The sequence below is a fragment of the Propithecus coquereli genome, unplaced genomic scaffold (genome assembly GCF_000956105.1).
Source record: "Propithecus coquereli isolate 6110/MARCELLA unplaced genomic scaffold, Pcoq_1.0 Scaffold121, whole genome shotgun sequence".
Classification (NCBI taxonomy): Eukaryota; Metazoa; Chordata; class Mammalia; order Primates; family Indriidae; genus Propithecus; species Propithecus coquereli.
In genome coordinates, this window is record NW_012136192.1 from 1812571 (window position 1) to 1839906 (window position 27336).

Genomic DNA, 27336 nt, shown 5'->3' on the forward strand with positions numbered 1-27336 from the left:
GGAGGGATGGAGAAATAAATGATGAAGGATGAATGAATGAGACGGGGTGCTTGCTTGCTGCTGTTTCCTTCACAATTGGCTTTAAGATTCTTGGCCCATCTCCTCCTTTACCATTTCTGTCCCTCTGCCTTCCGTCTCCCCTCTTTTCTCTGCAACTCGACCCTTTATAGAAGTGCACCGCCCTCCCTGGGCTCTGCCCCTACCCCTCGCCCCGCCCCGCCACCGCGAGGCTCCGCCCCTCCACCCGGGGATGAATGGCAGCGTGGCCGCCGCGCCGCTCCGGGCACTGATTGGTCGCTTGCGCGCTGACGCGCCGGCGGCCGCGGGTGCACGCAGGCGGGCGGAGCGGGCAGGGGTGGAGCCGGGCTCTGGGGCGGGGCGCGGGAGCCCAGGGGCGGAGGAGCCAGGGAGGCGGGAGGCGGGAGGCGGGAGGCGCTGGGGCCGTTTAAGTGGCCTCCCTCCCGCCCCCAGCCGCCTGGTCTGGCCCCGGCCCTGTCCCGACCCCCGTCCTGGCCCACTCCTGCCCACCCGGCCGAGCGGCTCTGAGGGGCACGCAGGCGGGCACCCTGAACAATCCAAGCTCATGAGGGCCGCGCGCCCGGCCGCCGGTGCTGACGAGACGGAGCTCCCGGCCCCCGAGGAGGAGCGGAGGATCAATGCGGTTCAAGAATCGATTCCAGCGGTGAGAAGGATGGCGCCCCCGCTCCCCCACCGTGCCCGGAGCGGTCCCTGGATCCCGCCTCTACACGCGTGGGTCCCAGCTCCTCACCTGGATCCATCCCCGGTGGATCCCGCGCCTTGGCAGGGGACCAGCTCCCGGGAGATTCCCTGCCCTGTTGGCCCCGGGCGAGCCCCTTCCTCCGAGGACAGGAGCTCGTGCCTGACCCGGGTCTCCCTTCGCGATCTGTGGACCTCGGATGGATTCCCAGACCCAGCACTCCGAGCCTGCCCTCCTTCCCGAAGATCCCTTTGCTCACGGGGCTTCACCCTTCCGACTCCCATCCAGGCTGGGCTCTTGCTAGCTGTGAGGACCCGCATCCAGCCTCAGGGGCCGCCCCCGAGTCTTCCGACCCTGGCTTTGGCCTCTATCCCTTTAGGTCCAGGGTGGTGGTCTCCTGGGGCTCGCGGAACCTGGGGGGTGGCTGCTTCGCCCTGCGGAGAGATTTGTCGTAAAACTGGGGTGCTGGGTGTTTTAGATGCTTTGTTTGTGAACAGCTCTAGCAACCGGGAAACTGAGGCACGCTCCGCCGCCTTAGCCTTGCCTGACCATGTCAAGGCCTTGCTGGTTCTCAGGCTTCGGGTCCCAGGGCGGTGCTATTTTGGGGATTTGCGAAGGGGCGAGTTAGCTTTTGGGTGGTGAGACCTGCTGCGGAGGCGCCTGTGTTAGGAAACGAGGAGGAGGAACCCAAGAGGCGCCACCGGAAGGCTGGCTGGCTGGCTGCTCATTCACTGAACTGGTGGGAACGCCAGGCTGAGGGGCACAGTGGCCTTCCCCCACTCTGGGGTGCTGCCGTCTAGCAGTGGATGGAGGCTAGCCCATGGTTCTGAGAGGAACTCTGGGCCTTTCTTTTTCGTTTAAGTGGGTGAAAGTTCACCTGTCCTGTGTTTCTGGTAACTCTCCATCCTTTTGTCTGAATCCAGCAGCCATATCCACTCCCAGACCTTCACCTCCAGCAGGCTAGCTTAGTGTGCAGTGACGGGGAATTCGAAAGAAGAAATGCATGAAATCATCCAAGGCAGCTGTTGTTACTGAGTTTTTAAACACTGCTTTTTATTTCAGAATTTTAAAATGCACTTTTTTTTTCTTTCCAATCTCTATTCCCTCACTACCCACTCACCCATTATGCTTATCTCATTCCTCTCCCAGTCCCAAAGGGTAAAGGAGCCAAAAAATGCAAAGGAAGAGTTGTGGTGGTCTGTGCCATCAGGAGGGGATCAGGTTGAAGACTTGGGTTGACTTCTGAATGTTGTTTATCACTGAGAGTGTGGAATGCCTGGCATTATTCCCCACAGTGGGAACTTCGTATCAGTACTTCTAAGGGCAAAAGGGAACCTTAGTGTTCTGGCTTTAGAACCTGATGTCAGGAATGAAAACTGGAGGGGCCTTAGGGGAGATGGTAACATATGTTCAGGCGTGATTAGTGAAGCCCTGGTGTGGTTTGTTTGATTTGGTTTTAACTTCTCTGCACATCTATGCTCTTCCTGTTTTCAGAGAACAGTGGCGATATTTTGTGAAATTACCCCTTCCCTATTTGATTAAGAGTTTGTATTTCTTTCCTGTCCCTTTGAATTCTTCTCTAGAAAGAAAAAAAAGAGGGTGTTTCATTATCTGTTGCACAAACATTAAAAGCGTTAAATGAAAAAAAAAAAAAAACTGGATGCTACCATCTCAGCTAATTAAACTGCTTTTTTTTTTTTTTTTTTTGCTGGACACTTATCTCTTCAGTCCTTATTAGCACGGTTATAATTGATTTTGCACTCTGTATTTTTTACTTAAAAATACTAGCATTTTCTTTTGGTGTGTCATAGACTGTAATTTTCTGAGTGCACAGCATTGCACTCAATGGATATTTAACAGTTTCTTGATGACATCTAGACCTACCCTGCTTTTCTTTGAAGATTCAAATGATCTCATAATTTCCTGTTTCTCTATTATAGGCTAGATTGGAAAGATATTTCTGAGCATCTATTTGAACTTGGAAATAAAGCCTGCAAAAAAAAAAATATAACAAGAAAGTCCTTATTTTTGTAGTTCACACGTTAAAATGTCGAGAGTACTATTCTGTACCTTTTAAGGCTGTGTTCATTATACATCTTTCTGAGCATTCAGCATAGTTACAGGTAGATAAATTACAAAGGAACTGGAAGAGGGGCACACTGTCTTTGAAGGGGGATGTGCTCCTTCCCCTCATAGATTTATTGGGACTGGATGAGGAACATGAGGAGGGCTTATGCAATTATGGCTTCTCAAAAAGCCTGGGATGCAAAAAATTCCACTGGGACACAGAGACGTATTTTATCTTCCTTGCTTTATCCCTTTCATACTTGAGTCTCCCTAAGGGATGCACATACAGACACACACACACACACACAAAGCCATTCTATCCTCTTCACAGCATCTCTGACTGATGATTACTGCTAACATTTATGGAGTGCCTTTCTGTGCTAACCACTGGCTGGGTACTTGTATATTACTCATCTCATTCTCAACTGTGACCCTGGAAAACGTAAATTTTATACCCATTTAATAGAAAAGCAAATAGGTTTAGAAGAGAATAAAAGGGAACTGGCCCACAGTCACATAGCTAGGAAGGGGCAGACCCGAGAGATCAATTTCCTGTCTCTCTCCCCCCACCACCCGTGCTGCTAGCTCACCTCTTTCTATCTCCCTGCCCACACCACAACACCTATGTGTATAGCACAGAGGCTTAGGACCCACAGAGCTTCTACTGTCTCTTCTTGGTGCATACTAATTTTTCTTCAGCCTTTCATCCAAAAATCCAAGAAAAAGGATGCTTTTTTTTTCAGCTCCAGTCTCCTGACCAATGGTTAGCTTCAACATTAAATGTGGGAAAGCATCTTATTCTAAAGCATTAGGAAGTCTTCCAGGGTTGCCTGTTGTGTACTTTGCATGTTCTTAGAGCATTGAAGCATAGGCATGGGGTAGTCTTGTTAAGTCAAGAGTGCCACTCTTGGCAATTCAGTGGACACTGTTCTGAACAAATATCATGGTCAATCATAAAGGGAGCTGGTAGTAAGGTGCTTGTACAGGGGTTGACTTACGTTGCAACATCAAGTGATGTTGAAGGGCCCTTGGAATATCCATTGTCTTTACCTGTAAGAGTCTTCTTTTCATGAGATTTAGGGTTCTTTTAGTTCCAGGACTGGCTGTTTCTCTTACAGAACGTGCTGGGTCCCTAGTAAAACTAAATTGACTATAGGAGATCTCTCTGTTAATACAAAATAGTTCAGCAGTAGCTGGGATGTCTGTCTTTCTATTCATTCATTCAACAATTATTTATTAAGCTCCAGCAATAAGCTGGGCCTTGTGCTTGAGATTGGAAATGGGATGGTAAACAAGACAGCTTTCATGGAATTCACATTATAGTGGGGAAAGATAAAATAAAAAATAAACGAGTTTTTAAAAAACCAAATTCTTACCAATTGTGATAAGGACTCTGGTTGCGTGGGGAGGGGGGGCAAAGTGGTGCTTCAGGTAGGATGATCTGGAAAACCTCCTTTCTGAGGAGGTCACATCTGACACCTCCTCAGACATGACATTCTCTACATGAGCTGAGCTGCTTAAAGGATGAGGAGAGAGGGGAGCATTTTGGAGAAGAATATCCTAGGCAGAAATAAATAGCACATGCAAATGCCCTGAGGCAGATGAGACTTTGATGTGTTTAAAAACAGAAGGAGGTAGTGTAGCTAGAGGATGGAGTGAGAGGAAGGTGGCACCCTGAGACTGGAGAGGTAGTGGGGCCAGACCAATCCAGGCTCTGGGCCTCTGACATGTTGCAATACTGTCCTAAGCACTTTGGAAAGCCAAAGGCAGGCCTTAAGCTGGGTTTCGGGTGTGTGCTGAGCTCTAGTTTTAATAGACAATTGTGGCTCTATATAAGAAGAGCGTCTATGTGGGGACTCATATTGCAACATGAAGTAATGTCGAAGGGACCCTTGGAATAGCCACGTATTGGCCTTTATGAGGCCTGCTTCCTTTCAGCAGGAAGACCAGTTAAGAGACTTCATATTTTTACACACCTGGGATGTTGGTGTCTTGATTAAAAGTAGGAACTGTGAAGCTATAGAGATGTGGACTGATTGGAATACATTTTGAAGATGGTGTTGACAGTACTTGCACTTGGAGAATGAGGAACACATGGGAATCAAGGACAACTTGTGGGATTTGATCTTAGGCCTCTGAGATCTGCAGATGACTTTCAGTGGGCAAAGGCTTTGGCTGAATTTAAAATGTACTAGTGTGCTAAGGAGTGTCCCCAGGTCCCTATATGTTCTTTCCCTTCATATTAATAGTTCTGAAATTCTGTCATGGCTGGGTGGGGGTGGGTAAGGACAAGGGGCAAGAAGGGACGTGAGAGAGAGTGTTGAAAGAGAAAGTAAGAGGATAAGTGAACTAACCCTGTTTAACTAATAGTTTTCTTAAGCATGCTTCCCATTCCCAGGACTAAATCACCTTCCCTCCAACCCTCTAGTGCCTGCAAGTTATTCTGCTTAAACATCGGGCGACCATTACAGTCACTCTGCCTTAGGTAGAGATGTCTCCCGTAAATGGGTGCTGTTTTCTGTAACACTTGGACCTTTCCCATTCTTTTCTGGGGAAGAGATTATGCCCAGTGTATGGGAGTTTATATGCATATTACATCTGATTTTCCATTTAGGTCTTAGGAGTGATTTCTTCAGGAGGCTGTGGAGGAGGCTTGATTTCTCTCTGGCAGATCAGAGAGAAATGGAAAAATTGTGTTGTAATTTCCCAGCAGAACAATTATGCTGTCTGTCCCCTTGAGCCCCGGACAGCGAATTGCTCCCAGGATAGTTGCCCTCACCTTTCCTTATTGCCCAAATCTTTCCCTGTCCATTAGGAGAGACTGCCTTAAGGCACCATGGGTGAGACATTTTTCTCTACAACTTCCTACTTTGTTTTTAACCTGAATTATTCCAGGTGGGCAGGGACTAAGCTGTCACAAACATGGCCATCCAGTTTATTTGCTTTTAGGAGAAAATGTGAAAGTCTATCCCTGTTGCTGGGTAATGGCTTAACTATTTTTAGATTGGGCTGCCAGAGATATAAATTGCTATTTTAGTCTGCAGCCTGGTGGTGGGTAGACAAATCCTATTTACTGCATCCTACACAGAGCACTTTCAGTTTAATCAAACTTCAACCATCCTGGGGCCTTGCTCTTTACCCTTGAAAATTCCTAATAGGGTATGCTACTTGTGGCTCTGTTGTTATGTCTCAGGGTAATGATGTGGTACATCTTTCAATGCTTGGGACACTTTTAAAGCATTCTTCCCAAGAATGTAATTATTTTCCTTTTTGCTAATAAGAGCTGTATAGCAACACAACACGCTTGTCCCTTAGGAAATTAGTGAAATTATTTAAAGGATTATCAGGGGAGAAAAGATGATGCTTGAAATTAGTTATCTATGTTTGAGAATAGTTTGTGTAAATTTTGATTCTGCTAGCTGTATATTTCTCTTAAACAGTTTTCAGACCATCTGGTGGATCACACTCAGTAAGTACATATTTTGCACACTGGTTAAATAACCCATCAGTGGGCCAAGTGTAGTATCTTCATTGTCTCAAATACATTCCCCAATGGATTTTCTACCTAAACTGTGTTTTGAGTTAATAGAGACACCATCTTATTTTTATTTATTTGATCTAAGGATAACAGGCCCTTCTTAATTCAGGGAAGAAGTATGGCCTAGGCTTTTGTTCATAAACTGGGCACTCCTTAGAATGGCCTGGCCATGTATTTGAGCTAATTTTTGGCAACCTGCCTCTGCCGTTTGGTTTAGCCTTGTACCATTTTTCATCGTGTGGATGAATAAGGTGTGATTAGTCAGAACTCATTAGTGGCAAAATATACCCCTCCCAGCACTTAAACTAGCTCAAGCAAAAGGATAATTTATTATACAAAGCCTGTTGACATCTAGCAAACTCCAAGCACAGGAATGCAGGGGGCCTCTGAGACCTGAACACTTTCAAGGCCCTTTTACCTCCATTTGTTTCTCTACATCTGTTTCTTTCTTCTTTTATTCAGAACAGTTAGACTAATCCAGAATCTCTATGGTCCCCAACCCTCCAGTTGCAGGCCAGTACTAATCTGTGGCCTGTAAGGAACCAGGCCACACAGTAGGAGGTGAGCGGCAGGAAGGCAAGGGAAGCTTCATCTGTGTTTACAACTGTTCCCCACTGCTTGCCATCCCTCGCTCCAGTCTGTGGAAAAATTGTCTTCCATGAAACTAGTCCCTGGTGCCAAAAAGATTGGGGACTACTACAGAATCCTTCTTGAAACTTCGTATGGGTACGGGTTGGGTTTGGGTTGGGAGGATCCTCACCCATACAACTGAAATGGAAGGATGCTGTCGTCTCTTTAGGACTTGTGGTATTCATGCTTCTCACTCTTGCTCATGGTCACAAAGTTAGCCCAAAGGGGAATATGGGACATGCGCATATGTCTGTATGTGAACAGATTTTAATATTTAGATACATAAATACATTTGTGTGTATATATGAATTTTATAGCCAAAGTATCAGCTAGTAGTCATGTGTTTGGTTTTTGAAGCAAACTCTTCTAATTCAGGAAGAATGAAGGTAAAAATATACCTCCTATTTTAGGTGGCCTAGAGGTAGCATTATTTAAACTGCCTGATGCTGGAATAGGTAAACTAGTGGGACAGGCCTGTTAATCATGTGATGTAGGATTTAAAGATCTACATATATAAAGTTTTATAAATTTCAAGAGAGAAAATAGAAACCTTTCAAATATAGTCTATCCCTTTTCATTTAATGATAATAGCTAACGTTGAGAAAAACGTCCCTTGATTTTTTTTTTTTCTGTTAAGATTTTGTTGTGCCTTTTTTTTAGCGTAGGGGAGTTTCAGTGAAAGGAGTGGATATGGTTTCTGTTTGCTTTTGGTTGGTAGAAGGCTGTTCTTTGAATAAACTGAAAGAATACTTAATCCAATAAACTAGGACGTTTGCTTTAGGATCAGCGTTGTTGGTTCAGTTTACATCTCTTGGGTAGCTTTAGTTTTGTTACCTTAACTAGGTATTTCCACCTGTCTCCTCCTCATTTAGAATAGACCAAACACCTTCTGGCTGGTTTTCCTATTGTTCTTCACACACTTTTTCTCATATGACATCTTTTTGTTTTTACAGGTTCATGAACCATCGGGCCCCAGCCAATGGCCGCTACAAACCAACTTGCTACGAACATGCTGCTAACTGTTACACACATGCAGTGAGTACGAGTTTTCTGCCACTGCCGTCCTTCCCAGAGGGCTGTGGTGGGAGGAAGGGTAATTATCTCTAGTAACCTTAGCACAATTAGTTGGATTCACCCGTCTCTGTGACCTTATCTACCAGGATATCAGTGCTGGGTCATGTTACCAGAAACTGTGTGAGCATGTAGAATGCTTTGTGTGTTCTAACCTACAGTCTACTCTGTCCTGAACTTACTTTCTCCAACATGATCTTCTTTAAAAGAATAATAATAGTAAGTACTCTAGTTATAGAAAAACCAAAGAAACCTATTGATGAAGACTGTCACTCCAAGAATGAAATGAATTGCCTTTTCAAGACAGTCAACTATGTTGGTTTGGCAAGGAGAGTTCACAATTTGTTGAAAAAGGTGCTATTTTTTTTTAGTAAGTGATCCTGTGAAACGGGGAGGGAATCACATCCTGCCACCCCCACAGTGGCCATTGCTTCTCAGAGAAGATGTGACTCTGTATTGCTGAAGAAAAAACTGGTGTGATCCCTAAATTTTTTGTTAATTTTTTTTCTTCCTTATAAAAGCAAAACATGCTCACTGTAAGAAATTTTAAAAATACTGAAAAATATATGAGAAAAACAAAACTACCCAGAAGTAAACTGTTAACAGTTTGGTGCATTTCTTCTTTGTGTATGTGGTGTTCGTGAATATGTATGTATTTTCATAGGTTGTCTATTAATGTCATATTATTGACATTTTCTTGTGTCATTATAAATTTCACTTTGTGGTTTCATTATTTACTTGGAAAATTGTATTTAGTCTTACTTAAAAATGGTGGTTGGGATATAGTCTGCAAATCAGAAATAGAGAAAAAGACCAATTTACTTCTTTAATGAATAATGTTTACAACAGACTAGTTTAATTATTATAGGCATAGTTGGTATGGTATAATGGTTTAGACATTGAGAAACACAGCTCACCTTTAGGAATAATATTTGCTTAGGATAGACCTGAATAATCCTTAACTTATCTCTCCTGAATATGTCACAGGTTAAGGAACACTTATAAAATCTGTAGTTGAGGAAAAACTGACAAAGCCTCCATGTTAATTTTTTAGAACAGAAAATGTAATCTTATTAAACTGTGTGCTGGATTTGTGGATTTCAAAGACCAGTAAGATTTCTAAAACAGACAAAACACTTCTATTGTCATCATTTCATTAAAGAGAAGACATGAAAAAAGTAGTAAGGACATAATATCGAAATAAAGGACATTCCTTTAAATCAAATAAATTTTGTATTATGAAAAATTTACTTTATTATTTTTACTGTTCTCTGGGCCAATGAAAACTTCAGCATCTGAAGATTCACACCGATCTCATCTGGGGCATTTAATATTCTATTGCAAGAGGGCAAAATTAGGTGTTGGGGGAAGAAAAGATAGGCAAATTGCTGAAGTTTACATTCTTTGTCGGGTATGCTTATGCTTATTCTAATATCTAATAAAGTCATTTATTCTCCTGGGAATTTCTGTTATGATAAAGTGTTTACCAGTCATAATCATACTCATATGACTAGACATTGAAATTTGTGGCCATATGAACTATGAAATATGGTGCAGAAATCAAAATTCTCTCTAAGATTCCATCTCTTAAAAATTTTTGAATAGGTGGGCCTTGAGAATAGATTACTCTTGCTTACATAAAAGGTGCTATTAAAAATGAAATAGCCCCCAAAATCCCATACCCTGCAGCAGCTCCCAAATTGGTGGAATGTACAGATCCAAACTGAAAATCAGGACATACGATTTGATCAATTGACTTTGTGTGTGTGTGTTATGGTATTATATACATTATAATACTATTGACTTGATTCATTCAGTTGCCCTTTGCTGAAATGTTGGGATTTTAGTAGCTTATGGAGGCAACAGAATAGAATATTTTAAAATGAGGACCTCACTGTAAAGTCTGGGTTATATGCTTGGTATTTGAATGTATTAAGTGCCTATTCTAAATCAGATTATAAAGTACATGAAACATGTCCTTATTTAATGAAATTAGGATAAAGTACATCTCTTTTGCAACAGGTGAGTAATGTTGCATCTTTGACTGCTTATCTGTATACCCATTGGTCAGCACGATGCCGGGGCCCTGAACAGCAGTACCTGTTTCTAGTGTAGCAACTAATAACTTCATCTGGCTCTCATTTTAATTATCCAAGAGAGGCAAACATTTGTTTTAAAATTATTTTTCTAAAATAGTCCCTGGTAAAGCTCTGTGTTTTTGGAGAAAGTCTCAATTCTGTAAAAACCAAGATATTCTATTCACTTTTCTTTACCTTCCCTGCAGTTCCTCATTGTTCCGGCCATTGTGGGCAGTGCCCTCCTCCATCGGCTGTCTGATGACTGCTGGGAAAAGATAACAGCATGGATTTATGGAATGGGCCTCTGTGCACTCTTCATCGTTTCCACAGTATTTCACATTGTATCATGGAAAAAGAGCCACTTAAGGTACAGTGGGGCCGTGCTGTTTCAACAGATCCAAAAAGTTGACTCAACATGTTTGGTAGCCTCCCACACTGGCATGTTTTAGACAGGTAGGACAAAGAGTAAACATTTTCTTGCTTTGTAGATTATAATGCTATCCTATTATTTAAGACATTTTCTTTGGATTGGACAGAGTTTGAGGACCCCCCCCCACACACACATCTAAGAAAGCAGGCCTTTGCCCAGTAACCATAAATAAAACCTCACTGGTTCCCCAGGATTTACAGCTTACAATCCTGAGAGCTATTTTCCAGTGCTGTCAAGCACACTCGGGAACAGTGAGAGCAGCAGCTATGGCAGAATGGCAAAGCACACTGAGTGAGGGGTCAGCAGGTGGACCTTGAGGTCCAGTTCTGCTTCTTAACCTTGGGTAGGTCACTTGACCTTGTGGAGCATTCAGTATCTTCATCACTAAAACAAGAATGATAATGCCTGACTCACATGGTTACTGTGATAGGTAAATGAGAGGTAATATATGTGAAAATGATTTGTAAATTACAAAAGACTATAGGACTATATGATACAAGGTAGTAAGTATACGACAGTTTGAGTTTACTGTTTTGCAAAGTTCAGCTTTCAGAATTAAGTCTTGTGTATGTTATTCAAACAAAATTCACATATTTTGCTATTATTGGCTGTCAGGCACTTTCCAAACAATACTCTGGCTCTTGGCCTACCAATGAGAAGGACATAAAAGCTTTCCTCCTCTGAGCGAAGGCTTAATTTGGGAAAGTCACACCATTTAGGTGGGAATGGGTTGCTTGTGAAATGGATTCTGTATAACCCAAAAGGGCAAAATTTCTTCTCAAAAATTTGAGATTCAGAGCAGATTAAGAGTGATTTAAAGTAATATCCAAATTTACCTTTTGGTTTTACAGAGTGTCACAAAAATCTCAAACTGTTTGAACGATCTAATATTAAAAAGCTATGCTTCATTTATGAGCAGAAGTTGGGACTTATGAGATGATTACTAGTTTCCTCATATGTAGTATCCTAGAGTTATAGTGCTGGAAGGGTCCTTAGAAATCACGTAATCCAAATCCCTTAATTTTTACTTGGAGAAACTGAGGCTCAGAGAAGCAGCCTGACTTGCCTGAGTCAGTGAAAGCAGCAGAGTTGAATCATCCCGGGGCCTCTGACTCCCAGCCCTGCGTTTCTTCTCCGTATCTTTCACAATATTGCATATAGTTTGCAGTCTGCTACCTTTATGTATAAGGTGACAGTTCCCTGGGCTTAAAATAAAACCACAGCATTGAATCACAAGGACACTCTGGGACACACTCAGAGGAGAGCCACTAAAGTGCCTGTCCCGTCGCCTCAAGCCACACTTGCAGCACCCAGAGGCCAGTCTAAAAGCACAGCACTTCATTATCTTTTTGGCACAATCCAATGCTTGTGGTTGCCTCAGCAAACTTGGCTTTGCTGTCTAGATTTCTGAATCAATAAAAAGTTGTAGGTACCTACTTCAGTATTCAGGGCCTCCCTACCAGAGGCTGGAGAAGAAGGTGTGATAGAAACAAGACTCTTAAACCTTGAAATAGCACTGTTAGAATCATAAGCCATGTGTAGAATTTTGCTCTGCGTTAAATTTTTTTAAATATTAAAAAAAGTCTTAATTTAAAAGAGAAAAGGGAATAAGCATTTATTATGTGCTAGGTGCTACCGTGTGCTAGGAACTGTGCTAAATACATGGCCTACAGTACTTCATTTAATGCTCACACGTACTCCGTGAGAGAGATCTTATTTCCATTTTACCTGTAAGGAAAGTGACAGAGAGGTGAGTGGCAGATCCTGAATAAGATTCTAGGTCCGGCTGGGTGTAGTGGCTCACGTCTATAATCTCAGCACTTTGGGAGGCCGAGGTAGCAGGCACACTTTGAGGCCTGGAGTTTGAGACCAGCTTGGGCAACATAGCGAGACCCCATCTCTACAAAAAACTAAAAATGAGCCAAGTTGTGGTAGCATATGCCTGTAGTCCCAGCTACTCAGGAGGCTGAGGCAGGAGGATCACTTGAACCCAGGAGTGGACTTCGAGGCTGCAGTGAGCTATGATAATGCCACACACTCCAGTCTGAGTGACAGAGTGAGATTCCTTCTCGGAAAAAAAAAAAAGATTCCAGGTCTGACTACTTACTCTAACAGTGTGTAACAATCTAGAAAGCAAAATTAGAAAAGCCTCAAAATGTGCTAGGAATCAGTCATCCAAGGAGTTTTAAAAAAATGGAGTCATCCCTTCCCTCCACGCTGTCTCCCATCTTCTAGCCCTTTTAAATTAGTCTTCAGAATTGGAGTCCATCACTATGTTATACACTCCCGGGTGATTCTACTATGTAGTCAAGTTTAAGAAGCATTGATCTAGTGTTAAATTATTATCTGGGAGTAAGCTATAGCTTTTAATAACTAGTAGACTGAAAACCATTCTTTCTCACAAATATTTTTCTCACTTCTTCACTAACAAGTCCTCATCAGTCTGCTTTGGTCAATGTTGTGTGATGATGCAAAGTCCAATTCTAGTGCTCCATCAAATTATAGCTATTATATAGCTTGAACGCTGAAAATAGATTCAAGATGATGCTATGCATTTGTACTTTTAAATGACCTCAGTAAAGGGCAGATATTATCTAATCTATTTTATGAATGGACCTCAGTGAGCCAGGCACTTTGAACATACACTTCTGATTTTCAGTTTTGGAAGGAAGAACTTAGAAATCCAGATGGCCATGCTCTTTCAGTAAATGCACCTTTTTTTTGTTTGTTTTTGTTACTGCTATTCCTATATTAGTTTCTGGATTTCCTTTATTATACTTCATTGTCTATACTAGGATATTTGAAGTGAAAACTTCTTTAAAGGCATTCTAAAAAGACACATAGAGTGTGATTTCAGCTCAGGGAGTGTTCACTGAGGAATAGGACTTTGTGCACGGCACTGTGATAGGAGCCAGGGGTGGTCTGCTCTCCAGGAATTTCGTTTTTCTGCCCAACAGGATCTAAAAGAAATGGAAAACATCAGAAAAGACAGGTTTTGTTTGTTTTAGCCACTTTGGTCTTCCTAACTATCATGGGGCTCTGTCTCTGTGTCTCATTCATGGTGAGAATATCTGTTGTGTGTACAACTTAAGAATAATGTAAAGCTTTTACTTGTGGCTTTATATCATTAACAATAGCAAAAAGCTGTGTGACTTTGAAAGCCAAGTTGTAAATGCCATGAGAAACTAGAACAAGAAAGGAAATTGCAACATAGTAGAGTGATAGCCCATACTTTCATTCTGAAAATTTTCTGAAAAATTTATCTAACTTGTTTTTTTCCCCCTGCTAGGACAGTGGAGCATTGTTTTCACATGTGTGATAGAATGGTTATCTATTTCTTCATTGCTGCTTCTTATGCTCCATGGTAAGATATAATCTTTCTATTTTTGAAGGTAATGTTTTTATGATTAGAATTTCTCACTCCCCCTTTCCTCTCTTCCTCTTGTTCCTGCCCTCATCCCTCAGGTATATACCCCACCCTGCTCTCCCAAACACATACATACATGAATTTTATTTTTCCAATTTGATTTATTTGGGTCAGATTGTATATTTAAAGGGAAGAATATTGCTACTATTTAGAATGCTGTTTAGAATATCTAGGCATTGGACTGTTCGAGAGGAAGTGCTATGAACTTATGCGTAGGTTGCTGGCTCACTTTTGAAATCGATAACCTTTGCCCTCCATATTCTTTCCATATACTTCTACTGCTGTTCAGAACACTTGGAAATTGAATTGATTAAGTGGAAATTCTGTAAATATGTATGAGGAAAGCAAGCTTACTTTTGAAATTTATACCATTTGTCTTCAATTCACTTCACATCACAGTAGCTACTCTATACTGAGTGCATTTCTCATTTCTTTTGCTATCTGAGCAAGAGAACTAGCCAAATTAGTTAACTATTTAAAATACCTAGTGTTCTGTTCAGTTTCCTTGATCTTACTGCCTTTTTAGTACAGATCAAATGGAATTTTTTGTTGCACTGAAATCCTTAATTAAAGAATCATTAGCTTTCCTCTGTCAACAGGCAGAGTAAATGGTCCAGTTTTAAATACTCAGGAGTTCGTATCATGCCATCAACTGCTGTAGTCATTAGAAACAGTATGCTTCTGGATTCAGGCTAATGCAGCATCAATCATTCAAAAGAAACGTATTATCTGATGGAGTAAGAAGTAAGTGCTGTCTCTCCCCAACACCTCTTACTAAATTGTAGGTCTGCTTCATATTGGAACAAGAACACTGAAAGGCTTTTGTGAATAGATATTAAGTGCCCAGTACAACACTTAACCTAAGCAGGAACCTAGGGGGTGTTCCAAATAGGATTCCTTACCCTACTTATTTTAAATTAAAGAATTTAAAATGAAATAAAATTCTCTAATTTGAAATAGGTAAATAAATTTTTAACAATTTAAATGTGACCTGAGGAATCAAATATCAAAGGAGGCAATTTGTTTACATGTAGTGTTAGATATATGAATGGCACTTTTTCCATTTAGAAAGATGAGTTTTGTAATTATAGACCCAAAAAATCAATATTTTTTTCCTCATATTTATTCTTAGTATGAAATTAGCACAAATGAATTTGCAGTATTTTAAAATTCAGACCTCACAGAAGTCCACAGTTAAGTTCTAACAGAGTATCTTCTACAACACGTGTTGGGAATAGTTCTTCTCATGTTCTCTCTTGGCAGAGAGATTGATAATGGAGACACTTGGTTTGCATATTAGGTATCTGCTGTGAGTATGTGATTCCAGGTCAGGATTTTGTTCCGGATTCTCATTAAGCTTTGTAAGCCATCTGCTCCCAAGTACATGGTCAGAAATAAAAAGGCCAAGCAGCATTTACCTCAGTCTGCCTAAGGGAAAGTCAGGCGTCACAGGTGTGCTAGGACTCACTTCTTTCTACATGTCTGCTTTTCGCTGATTCTATTTTTAAACCATGTTGGAACTAATTCAAGTCTTAAAGGTTGGCTGACAGTTTTATCTTCGAGTTATTTAATTTTACTTAAATTGCCCAAAAGCTTCCTCGATGTGTTGTCTTTTCTTCCTGCTCTTATTCTAGTACTTCCTCTCAATTTTCAGTAACTAGAGGAAAACACAGGTTTTATGAATTCCTTTCATTTATCACTTCTGTTCTTTGTTGTCGTGTTTATGTTTTTAGGTTAAATCTCCGTGAACTTGGACCCCTGGCATCTCATATGCGTTGGTTCATCTGGCTCATGGCAGCTGGAGGAACCATTTATGTATTTCTCTACCATGAAAAGTAAGAGAAAATAATTTATATTTGATAGTTTTAAAATTGCTGAAATTTTACCTGCATTGCAATACAATTTACTTTATGTTAGTACTTCAAAATAGTAGAAATACATAAATAGAGTATATATTATTTTTTAATAAATCTTCAAAGCCATTTGGTATTCGTTATTGGTGGACAGATTGCTGTGGAAAAACAAAAATGGCACATGTGTGGTATGATGTAGTTGAGGGACAGTGTGGCCAGTCATTTTGTAGACCTCATTTCTTGTCATGAGGCAAACTGGCCTGATCCTCTGTGATTCACAGTCATCGCATGAGAAAAATAGCCACTTTCCGAGGTTCCTATATAGACTGAAGATAATAGATAATAAGTGTTCAGCACAATACTTACCTACAGAGGAAGCTAGCAGATATTCCAGATAGGATTCCTTGAGAAAAGGGATGTTTGGAAGGACATCTGAACTCTTAATATCCTAGCCCTGGGGCACAGTTTTTTAACCCATTATTCATCCCTCATAGTCATAAGTATTGAGCAATATAAAAAGAAAGGTTTATTGAAATTTAGCATCTTTGTTCTAGAGGAGACCTTCAAGGTCATCTATTCTAGCTTCATGCTTAAAAAATGAGAACATTTAGGACATGCATCAAATTAGTGACTCATCTGAAAGTTAGGACCCAAGTGTCCTAATTCTTATTCCATTGCTCTTCTCATTACCCCATATGCTTGAATTTGAGAAACACAACCATGAAATCATTGTTATTGAATTTATTAATTTACAGTTCATTAAATTTGTTATCTAATGTGGTTAGCCAAATGGCTCTCAGGATTGAACATAATTTGTGTTTATCAGAAAGTATTAAATTGTTTTCCTCTTTCAGAAGAAAATAGTAGTTTTCACTAACTTGGAGTTATTTAATTTCACGTTGAAATTCACCTTTTGACCATAATTAGCAGTGCTGAGTGGTATTATGCAGTATATATAAATCCATGGCAACAGTTTGCTTCCTGGGCTCAAACCCCTAATTTATATTCTTGGATAAAATAGGAATTAAAGTAAGGCAGCTATCTTTTCTCCTATTCTAGGGCTTCTGTTGTAAATTAAACCCATAAACCCATTCTTCTCCTATATGATTATTTCGCAGTAGGCTTTGAGTATAAAACACGAAGAATGAGGTGTGAGTTACCCTTGGCCATTGAGTTTGGCAGACATTAGGGAGTCCCTCAATCATGTCAGGTACTGTTCTAGGTCCTGCAGATGCAAACATAAATAAAACTTGGTCCCTGACTTTGAGGGGCTTATAGACTAATTTGAGTAGGCAGAAATGTTAAGTTGAATTTCAATACAATGTGTTTCTTAGGGGCTTCAGATATTCTGTAGCCTAATTTGATGAGCCTTACAAATTAGAGTTTGCAGATACAAAATAAAGAGACAAAAATGCATGCACTTTCCTTAGGGCTGCCATTCCTTTGTCACTGATGAACTAGGTCCCAAGCTGCATCCCCATGTACCTTCAGAATTTTATTTATAGCTCTGGATTGGAATGGTAATAAGACAAACACTCTAGAAATGGAAGGGGAAAAACGCAAGGTGGATTGGATTAAATGATAACTACTTTTGGCAGAAAACATTTTCTGGGTAGCATATGGGATTTGATGGCTTTTCAGTTCTGAAATAAATGCTAGTTCATTATTACTTAACTACTGTATTTTAGTTAGAGGCCTAGTGGTTTCCCACTGGGAAATACATTTTATTTGAATAGTTAAGAGTTTACATTTCTTTTTCAAAAGAAAAAAGAAAAGCTGGTATATAAATGATTAAGTGTTATGGAAATGTATAAATTAAATTAACTATACTTCTGTTCCCACAGATATAAAGTGGTTGAACTCTTTTTCTATCTCACAATGGGATTTTCTCCAGCCTTGGTAGTAACATCGATGGTAAGATATAGCTTCATAATTTTAGCTGTTTTCTTTTAAATTGCTGGGACTAAAATGATATGTAGTTCTTCTTTCCAAAGTTATGACATGTCCATTAACTAGAGATTCAACAGGAAAAAAAAAAAATGTATAAATAACTAAGTGTGTCAGCAACTTGTACCAGGTACTTCGTACAGTTTGGAAAAGCTATAAATGTCTCTCTATTTATGATCCTTTTTTGTATTTATTTGTTTCTCTTGGATGGCCTTTCTGTTTTTCATCCCACGTCACCCCCACCCTTTTTCCCGAATAGGTGTGTGATTATATGAAGGCCAGTGTTTCTGATTGAATTACTTAGCTACTTAACCCTGAATCCGTGGAGGAGGGTAAATGTTAAGGTTTCCTATAATGAAGAAAATATAAACTACCAACTTCTCAAATCTCAACGATTAGAAGGACCTTAAAAGGTCATTTGCTTCAACATTCTATTGGCTATTTTTCAAATCCCTTCACTCTTTCCCTTTCACTTGCTTTTAAGTCATACTATTTCTCTTTCCAGGAAAAGCCCTGTTTTTTTTTTCCTTTGCTTGAAAATATCTTTTGGGGACTTCTGTGGATAAAAGTGTAACATTAGCAATAGGAGGCAATTGCATGTATATGTTTTGAGTTCCCTTTCAAATTGAATTACTATTGAGAAATCTGTGTATATCAGTCACTTTGAAACAAAAACATATTATTACAACCTCATGGTCCCATCTACTCGGTTACTCTACGTTTAGCTTATGCACTCAAGTGTCTTATGTTCCACATTTTTTGGTCCTAGCCACTGTATTAATTAAGGAGGTCTCAGTGTGTTGGGTTTGAACTCTTCCTAGCCCACAGTGGTCGGAAGAACTGTATCTGTGATTTCACTCGTGAGCTCATAGGCACATTATAAGTACATAATTCTATGATATATAGTTTTTGCCCTGGTCACAAAAATACCTGTAAAAGGTGTAGGAGTTTCACAAATCTGGTTTTGTTTTTTCAGGGGATATGTCTTATGAGAATGTAACAGAATATATTTCTTTGACATGTGGGGTTTATGATGGCTTTAATAATTACCTAGCATCAAAAATACATACAGTCTAGTTGGTAAAGGTGGCAGGGAATGGTGAAAAGAGGGAGATGAATGACCGAAGTGAGAAAACCAGCCTTGAAGGTCATATAGTTAGAGGGCATTTCAGGACACCCAAAGCAAGATAAGCAAGGTCTATGTAGATAGGTTACTGATTATTAGAATTTCAAGTAGATTTCCCCTGGGTATCATAAGAGCAGGTTTATCCAGTATTTTTACTGGCCTAAATCTTTAATCAGCATTTCCATAAGTGGTACAATAGCAAGTGACTAATGTTTATGATAATGTAGCAAGGTAATCCCCACACTGCCCTCACAGAACTTAGAATCAAGCAGGCAAATACAAGGCATGTTAAATAAGAAGGTATAATGAAATGTTATAATGTCTTTGATTGGGGAAAGTTCCAGCTGCCCTGGGAGCACATGACAGAAGTACCAGAGGAAGTGATATTTAAGTTGATTCAGAAAGTCTGGGAGGAGCTGAGAGCTGGTAGGGGTGAGGCAAGTGTTGCAGGTATAGAACACAGCATGAAGGAAGCCAGAGAGCAGGAAACACCAGCTTCTTTGAAGAATTGAAAATAGTTCACTGTTTGGCACGTAGAGGGCATGTACCTGCTTGAGAATGTACATATGCGTGGTGGGGATAGGTGAGTAGCACAGTCTGATGAGAAAGCTGGACAGCTAGACAGAGTCCAGATCAGAAAGGACCTCATAAGCCACCTGAACTAACAAAGTGACAATATGAATGAAGATGCAAAGCTGTGGTTCTGGCCAGAATCAGGCATATCAGACTTATTTTTCTGCCATGAAGAATTGTAAAACTGGAAGAAGAATGAAAGCAAGTGATTTTTGGCATCGAACACAGACAGTACATGATTGGATTGTGATCCTTGAGGGAAGAGAAACCAAAAAATGAGCTTCAAATTCATCTGAGTTGTTTCCCGGGAGACATTTTTCAAACAACAACAGAAGGAAGAGGAGCCCAGAGGGCAGCAGTCTGGGTGGAGGAAACAGAAATCGGCACTTCAGGCCATTGAGACAGCTGCAGTTTGTGGGGCAGGGCACCGAAGAGGAGAGCTGCTCAGAGAAGAGGCTTCAGAAATCTACAAAGGCCTTTCCTTGAGTGTTTGCCGAAATATCAAGCTGAATTTTCTGCAGGGCAAAACTCTGCAAGCCCTGGCCAAGAGTAACTATTTGAAAGCTGGGAGATCAATGAAGAAACATTGGAGTTCCCACTAGCCAGAGTGAAGAGACATTGCTGGACATCCCAGGCATTCATTTGACACTACCAAGGCCACACCTTAGAAGTAGAGCTACTCTAACCCTAGAGTGAGGGCTACTCTAGAACTGCCATAACAAAGTCCAAAACAAACCTTAATGGGATAAAATTGATCTTCCAGTAGATAAACTGCCTACCAGAACAAAACTCAACAGGCTTTAAGGGAAAACAACAAAATCTATACTCTAACAACTTGGCATCCACTATCTAGATAAATATTGCCAAATAGGCAACAAGCAAGAAAATGACACACACCTAAGAAAAAAACAGGTTCATAGAAACAGACCAAAGGTGATAGAGATCTTGAAATTTGCATAAAAGGACTTTAATGAGTAAACAGATGAGGAATCTTATTTTTATAGTCTCTATAAATGGAGTCTATAAAGAATCCAAAGGGAAATTCTAGATCCAAAAACTGATGTCTTTTTTTTTTTTTAATTATTATGGGTACATAACAATTGTATATCTTTACAGGGTACATGTGATATTTTTAAATAGGCATACTATATGAATTAATCAAATCAGGGTAATTGGGGTATCCATTACCTCAGGCATTTAGCATTTCTTTGTGTTAGGAACATTTCAATTCCACTCTTCTAGTTATTTTAAAGAATACCCTAACTTATTGTTGATTATCATCACTTTGTTGTGCTATCAAATACTATTCATTCTATCAATAACTATATTTTTGCACCCGTTAACCATCCCTATGTTATCCCCCCTTCCCTGCTACCCTTCCCAGCCTCTGGTAACCATCATTCTGCTCTCTTTCTCCATGAAATCAATTCTTAATATTTAGCTCCCACATATGAGTGAGAACATGCAGGATTTGTCTTTCTGCACTTGGCTTATTTCATTTAATGTAATGTTCTTCAGTTCCATCCATGCTGTTACAAGTAGCAGGATTTTATTCTTTTTTGTGGCTATATAATTCCCCATTGTGCATATGTACCACAATTTCTTTCTCCATCCATCCGTTGATGGACACTTAGGTTGATTCCAAATCTTGGCTATTGTGAATAGTGCTGCAATAAACATGGGAGTGCAGATACCTTTTTGATATACTGAATTTCCCTCCTTTGGATGTATACCCAGCAGTGGGATTGCTAAGTCATGTGGTAGTGTTATTTTTAGTTTTTTGAGGAACCTCCATCCAGTTCTCCATAGTGGTTGTACTAATTTACATTCCCACCAACAATATACAAGAGTTCCCCTTTCTCAACGTCCTTGCTAGCATTCATTATTGCCTGTCTTTTTAATAAAAGCCATTTTAACTGGGGTGAGATGATTTCTCATTGTAGTTTTGATTTGCATTTCTCTGATGACTAATGATGTTGAACATTTGTCATATACCTGTTGGCCACTTGTATGTCTTCTTTTGAGAAATGTCTATTCCAATCCTTCATCCATTTTTTAATTGGATTATTTGATTTTTTCCTATTGAGTTGTTAGAGCTCCTTATATATTCTAGTTATTAATCCCTTTTCAGATGGGTAGTTGGCAAATACCTTCTCCCATTCTGTGGGTTGTCTCTTCACTTTGTTGATTATTTCCTTTGCTGTGCAGAAGATTTTTAGCTTGATCTGATCCCATTTATTCAATTTTGCTTTGGTTGCCTGTGCTTTGGGGGTATTACTCAAGAATTCCTTGCCCAAACCAGTGTCCTGAAGCATTTCCTCAGTGTTTTCCTTTAGCAGTTTCATAGTTTCAGGTCTTAGATGTAAATCTTTAATCCATTTTGATTTGACTTTTTTGTATACGGTGAGAGATAAGGGTCTAGTTTCATTCTTCTGCTTGTGGATATCCAGTTTTCCCAGCACCACTTATTGAAAAGACTGTCCTTTCCTCATTGTATGTTCTTGGCACCTTTGTTGAAGGTAAGTTCACAATAATGTGTGGATTTATTTCTGGGTCCTGTATTCTGTTCTATTGGTCTATGTGTCTGCTTTTATGCCAGTACCATACCATTTGGCGGTTACTACAGCTCTGTAGTATAATTTGAAGTCAGGTAATGTGATTCCTCCAGTTTTATTCTTTTTGCTCAGGATAGCTTTGGCTCTTCTGGGTCTTTTGTGGTTCCTTATAAATTTTAGGACTATTTTTTCTATTTCTGTGAAGAATGCCATTGATATTTTGATAGGGATTGCATTGAATTTGTGGATTGTTTTGGGTAGTATGAGCATTGAAAACTGTGATATCTTGAGAAAAAAATTTTAGGGGTTTAACACATACTGGATACTGCAGAAGAAAAGGTCAGTGAACTTGAAGCCAGGTCAGTAGAAACTATATAAATGGAAACATAAGAGAAAAAAGAGTATTTAAAAAATGAACAAAAGAAGAGAGAGAGAGGTTGGTGTAATTTTTTTTAAAGAAATAATAATTAAAACTTTTCCAAATTTGATGAAAAATATCAACCCACAGATCCACAAAGCAAAATGGAGCCTAAGCAGGATAAACACAAAGAAAACCACATTTAGGCTCATCATAGTCAAATTACTAAAAAACAAAGGTGAAGAAAAACAATCTTAAAATCAGCCAGACAGAGAAAAAAGAACAAAGAAAGAAGAATGACCACTGACATCTCATCAGAATCGGTGGGAGCAGGAATGCAATGTACTAGCACCTTTAAAATGCTGAAAGAAGAAACAAAAACCTGTCAACTTCAAGCTGAGGCTAGCCCAGCTTAGTAATGCTAATGTCAGAAATAATTTGAGTGCTGGAAATGATGAATTTGTGAGTTAATACTAAAGACTTGCATTTCTTAATTTCTTCAAAAGATAATGTAGGGGGGCCAGGCACGGTGGCTCACACCTGTAATCCTAGCACTCTGAGAGGCCGAGGCAGATGGATCGTTTGAGCTCAGGAGTTCGAGACCAGCCTGAGCAAGAGCAAGACCCCATCTCTACTAAAAATAGAAAAAATTAGCTGGGCATGGTGGCGCGTGCCTGTAGTTCCAGCTACCTGGGAGGCTGAGGCAGGAGGATCACTTGAACCCAGGAGTTTGGGGTTGCTATGAGCTAGGCTGACGCCATGGCACTCTAGCTCAGGCAAGAGAGTGAAACTCTTTCTAAAAAAAAAAAAAGATAATGTAGGGGTTTATGACTTGTAGAAGTAAAAGGATATGATAACAAAGGATGGAGGTGGGGAAGTGGAAGTATACTATTGTAAGGGTCTTAACCTCCTGTAGGGGGATGTAATAATAAAGATATATTGTGGTAAGTTAAGGATGCACTTTGTAATCCATAGAATAACCACTCCTAACAATAACAACAAACAAAACCCAAAATAAATGGTATAGCTAATTAGCCAAGAGAAAAGATAAAATGGAATACCAAAGTTACTCAGTTTAATCCAAAAGAAGGCAGAAAAATAGGAAAAAGGCCACAAAGAATAATGAAACCACATAGAAAACAATTGGCAAGATGAGAGGCTTAAACACAACAATAATTAGGTATGTCATAAATAATAACAATTGAAGTGGACTGAATACTCCAATTAAAAGGTGGAGATTTTCAGACTGGATTTAAAAAGTTTTCTCATCTGTAAAATTGAGATAATAATGGTACCTAACCTAAGGTTGCGTGAAGACTAAATGAGTAAATACATGGAAGTGTTTCAACTAGTGCCTGATACATAGTAACAGTAACGGTAATGATAATGAAAAAAACATTATTTATTTTAGAATTAACTATTAATATGTTCTACTTCTTTGAAAATTGATAAGGTAAATGTGTTGTCTTGAGGAACTAGCTATTCACAGAATGTATGTCAAAACCAGCCTGTGTGCTTAGTTTGGTCTCTAGCTTGTTTTGGCAGAAAGGAAAAAAGAATGGTGTCTTTTGGGATGGTGAACAGCTATGAGACTTTGTTCAGGCCGCTTCACTTCTCTGTCTTAGTTTCCTCTCCTCCAAAATGAGAATGGATTAGACAGGTGATTCTACCATTTGGGAGTCCTGTGCCTCTTTGAGAATCTGACAGTCTTAACCCTCTCTTGGAAAAATGGTCCTAATGCACACACACAGAGAATGTGTAATGGAGTATTAATTGCTCTGTAACCTTGAGGAAGTAATAAATGTGTGTGGTATTTTGTTTTTTATTTTTTAAATAAAAATAAATCTGGCCAAAGTCTCTTCTTACTAAAGTTAGGGAGAAATTCAGTATCAGTCCATTTGGGTTGGCTCCTTCCCCATCTTTGATCCTACAAAAGCCATGGGGGCTTCCATGAACTTTGAAAATAGACTGATGCTCACACCTGGCCCTAAATGCTCACACCTGGTCCTTAGCTCATGATGGTCTATTGTTGCCCCTGCTTTTAGCGTAGGCCCCTGGGACCCATTCAAAGTAGGTGACTGAATTAGAGCTTCCCTTTGCTCTTGCTGGGCTTGGCCACAGAGACCTGTTCCAAGGCTCACAAGGCTGCTGCCATCAGTGCCCAGGCCTCTGGGACAGCCACACACCTATCCCCTTTCAATGTCCTTCCATGATCTGGCTTAGGTTTCCGCCCACCCTGCAGAACCTGTCTCCTTTCTAGGCCTAGTCCTCAGGAATCCGGGAGACGGACTTCATCAGCTTCTAAGCACTGCCTTTATTCTCTCCCCTCTCATTCACACAAACCAGTTTAATCTTGTAGATGGGCCTAGGTCTTAAAAAACCAAGAACAGCCTAAAAAATGCTCTCTCTTGTCCTAAAACACACAAGACTAGTTAACTTCTCGCTAAGCTAAGAAATGCCCAGGCTCAAAGACCAAAGGACCTAGAGACATCTAGAAGGTTAGGTAATACCTTGTACTGTATGATCTATGATGTCAGAGGTCACTTCTAGCTATGATTTTCCTGTGTCAGCCTTAAGGAAGCTATAAGTTCACACAAGTAGGGGAAATCTCAAAAAAAAAAAAAAAAAGCAATCAGTGTAGAACAGTGTTTGAGAAGGACAAAAGGAAGTGAAAACCTTGGCTGAGATGTAGATTATAAATAGAGTGGCTTGAGTCTGCCTTTTAAGACTAAGATGAGAACTGAAGATTGTACTTTATTAAAATGAACTTCCATGTTTTGCCATGATTACAGTCTGCTTAAATATGCTGTAAATGAGCAGAACGCGCTTTTTCGTGTGGGCGCTGTAATGCTACTGCTTGGTCACATAGAGAAGGTCAATCCAAAGGGTAATCCAGGTTGACCTGTGAGGGACTTTTTTTATGTTTGGTTCATGTTTACAGATCAGGATTCTGTTCACACAGCTTCTTCATTGTCTAGAAAATCAAGAGTCTTAGGGAACATTACATTATCTCTGTGGCTTGTCACATCAGAGTAACATCAAACCCTTTTTATTTTTTTCCTCTGTTGACAGAATAACACTGACGGACTTCATGAACTTGCCTGTGGGGGCTTAATTTATTGCTTAGGAGTTGTGTTCTTCAAGAGTGACGGGATCATTCCATTTGCTCACGCCATCTGGCACCTGTTTGTGGCCACGGCAGCTGCAGTGCATTACTACGCCATTTGGAAATACCTTTACCGAAGTCCCACAGACTTTATGCGACATTTATGACCAGTCTGTACTAGGTCTCCAAACCAGTATTATTTCAATTATAGCACTTGGGAGTGGGGTAAGAGCTGAAAATTGCACAGGGAAAGGAAAAAAAAAGAAGACAGCTGCACTGACTTCCTTTATATCTTTTGAATATAATTACTGTGAAAGTATAAAAGCTGTGTTCTGGAATTTTCCCCCTCACAGCAAATAAATAAGGCAGTGAATTAATTTTCATTCCATTCCACTATCATGAAGGACTCTGGATAAGCTTGGCCAACTGATGTTTACAAACCAGAATTTTGTATTTTAATTTTACAGATTTTACTACATGATTTTTCTAAATTACTAGGTCAGGTTGTAAAAGTCAGTGTAATAACAAAGCTTCCTTTTTAAGAAAAAAATTGTTTCACTTTCCCATTTGCTGTGTAAAGAATCATGGACAGAACTTACACTACTTTTTACCATGTTTCATCTTGGCATAACATGGTTATTTTTTAAATAGAAACTTTAGTTTTTTGTAAATTTTTTAAAAATCTTTCATTGAAATGCATCTCTGCAGTTCCTCATCCATGTTGTGAATTTTTGCAGCAAGCAGTCAACATTCCACAAATGAACAAACATTATACCTCTTCTGATAGTTTTATTAAGCATGGAGAAATTGCCAATTTTTAAAAACTGCAGTTTTCCAAACTTTTCTGCCAACCTCTGACTCTGAATTCAGTGCTGCTTTGGGATATATACTTGACCTAGCTTGGTTTACCAGTGATGGAAAAGTATTTTGATATCATTAACTTTTTCAAAAGATCCAACTTTTTCTCTATGCCTTTGCCATGTTTTCTTCAGGGTCTCTTGCGACAGTGGATGAGTGTTCTGTCATATTACAATAGGATTGTTGGGTGGGCCCTCTGCTGAAAACTCCTGAAGAGCAGTATGAATTGTAGTGAATAGTTGTATTGCCTGTTTGGTGCCCAACGGCTAAGTCATTGTCACTTAGCTTTATATATCAGTTTGATATTTATTTCAAATTGTGGAATTAGATACATAAATTCACATTTCTACCTTTCCTCTGTATCTCCCAATATACTATTTTTTTTATAGAGAAAAGTATTTAAAGTATTGTTTGACAGGTAGAAACTCATGTGTCTGTAGTCCATGGGTTATATCCTGGCTCAATGGAGTGGTATTTATGCAGTATTTTTGGTTTTCCTTCAGTGTCTTATATTAAGATTAATGTATTAGTTGCTTTGTTGGTTAATCTCTCTTGTTGGTGTTTTAATAAATGAAATAGCCTCGCCTTTTGATCAGGTGCTGATATTATCTGTTTTCAGTTGATTGTCAGTTTGACAATAAGCTTATCAATTAAAATTTTGTACTGATAAGGCTTTAAAAAAGGGTTTATTTTGTGTGCATGTTTAGAACTCTCTGATTTTGGTGAGTCAAATGGGAATGAGGAACAGAAGAACTGGTATATGCTGGTGAATTCTGAAATGGACAAGGTACCCAGTGATAACACCAACCAGCCCACCCCTATCTGCATGATTCTGAACATCTGGATGTCTGTTGTGTTACTGCGTATATTTTATTTTTAATATATTAACTTTTTGTGGATTCATTTAAAGTCTGCTCAAAAGTAACACTGTCAAAACCACTAAAATATATGTAAAAATTGTGCTGTAAACTACAATAAAGTTGTTACTTGGATTTGTTCCA

The 27336-nt window shown here is 39.7% G+C and overlaps 1 protein-coding gene across 2 annotated transcripts; it reads left to right on the plus strand.

Annotated features, from left to right (window-relative positions):
- Positions 1–359: 359 nt before the first annotated feature.
- Positions 360–27336, plus strand: MMD (monocyte to macrophage differentiation-associated). Of its 2 annotated transcripts, none has more exons than XM_012665703.1 (7): positions 360–682; positions 7907–7988; positions 10309–10469; positions 13822–13896; positions 15693–15794; positions 17657–17726; positions 25444–27336. In XM_012665703.1, the coding sequence occupies exons 1-7, from the start codon at positions 657–659 to the stop codon at positions 25642–25644; spliced, it is 717 nt and encodes a 238-aa protein (XP_012521157.1). In that variant the 5' UTR covers positions 360–656; the 3' UTR covers positions 25645–27336. The 2 variants fall into 2 exon arrangements, with proteins under 2 accessions (XP_012521157.1, XP_012521158.1); XM_012665704.1 differs by having other exon boundaries at positions 27043–27327.

What these genes read in the sequence shown, in the direction of transcription:
- MMD (XM_012665703.1), top strand. Translation starts at nt 657, where the DNA reads ATGCGGTTCAAGAATCGATTCCAGCG. An exon ending in TGGAAAAAGAGCCACTTAAG is followed by an intron (nt 10,470 to 13,821) that starts GTACAGTGGGGC and finishes TCCCCCTGCTAG; the next exon opens with GACAGTGGAGCATTGTTTTC. An exon ending in GTATTTCTCTACCATGAAAA is followed by an intron (nt 15,795 to 17,656) that starts GTAAGAGAAAAT and finishes CTGTTCCCACAG; the next exon opens with ATATAAAGTGGTTGAACTCT.